This window comes from Cystoisospora suis, assembly GCF_002600585.1.
Source record: "Cystoisospora suis strain Wien I chromosome Unknown contig_3646, whole genome shotgun sequence".
Classification (NCBI taxonomy): domain Eukaryota; phylum Apicomplexa; class Conoidasida; order Eucoccidiorida; family Sarcocystidae; genus Cystoisospora; species Cystoisospora suis.
Window position 1 is genome coordinate 9,371 of NW_027156441.1, and position 232 is coordinate 9,602.

The 232-nt window shown below is 45.7% G+C and overlaps 1 protein-coding gene across 1 annotated transcript; it reads left to right on the forward strand.

Moving 5' to 3' along the window:
* Position 1: 1 nt before the first annotated feature.
* On the forward strand, positions 2 to 232 carry CSUI_007060 (protein phosphatase 2c domain-containing protein; the record flags this gene model as incomplete). Its single annotated transcript, XM_068067210.1, has 1 exon — positions 2 to 232. A coding segment is annotated over one exon (230 nt), but the record flags the coding sequence as incomplete, so codon positions are not given.

The window sequence follows — 232 nt, forward strand, 5'->3', positions numbered from 1 at the left end:
ACTCGGCTCTTCATCTTCATCGACTTTTAGAAGAGCACCTCCGCAGTTCCCAGGTGGTCTCTTCACTTTCTCCTCTTGCATGCGAATTGTCGAAGCAAAGTATCAGTCGCTCTTTGATCGAGTCTTTCCACGAAATCGATACAAACTACAAGACCTCTTTTCCCGGATCAAAAGATGGATCGACAGCGCTTGTTCTTTTCCTTCGATGGATAGAAGATCGGCGATGGTTAAA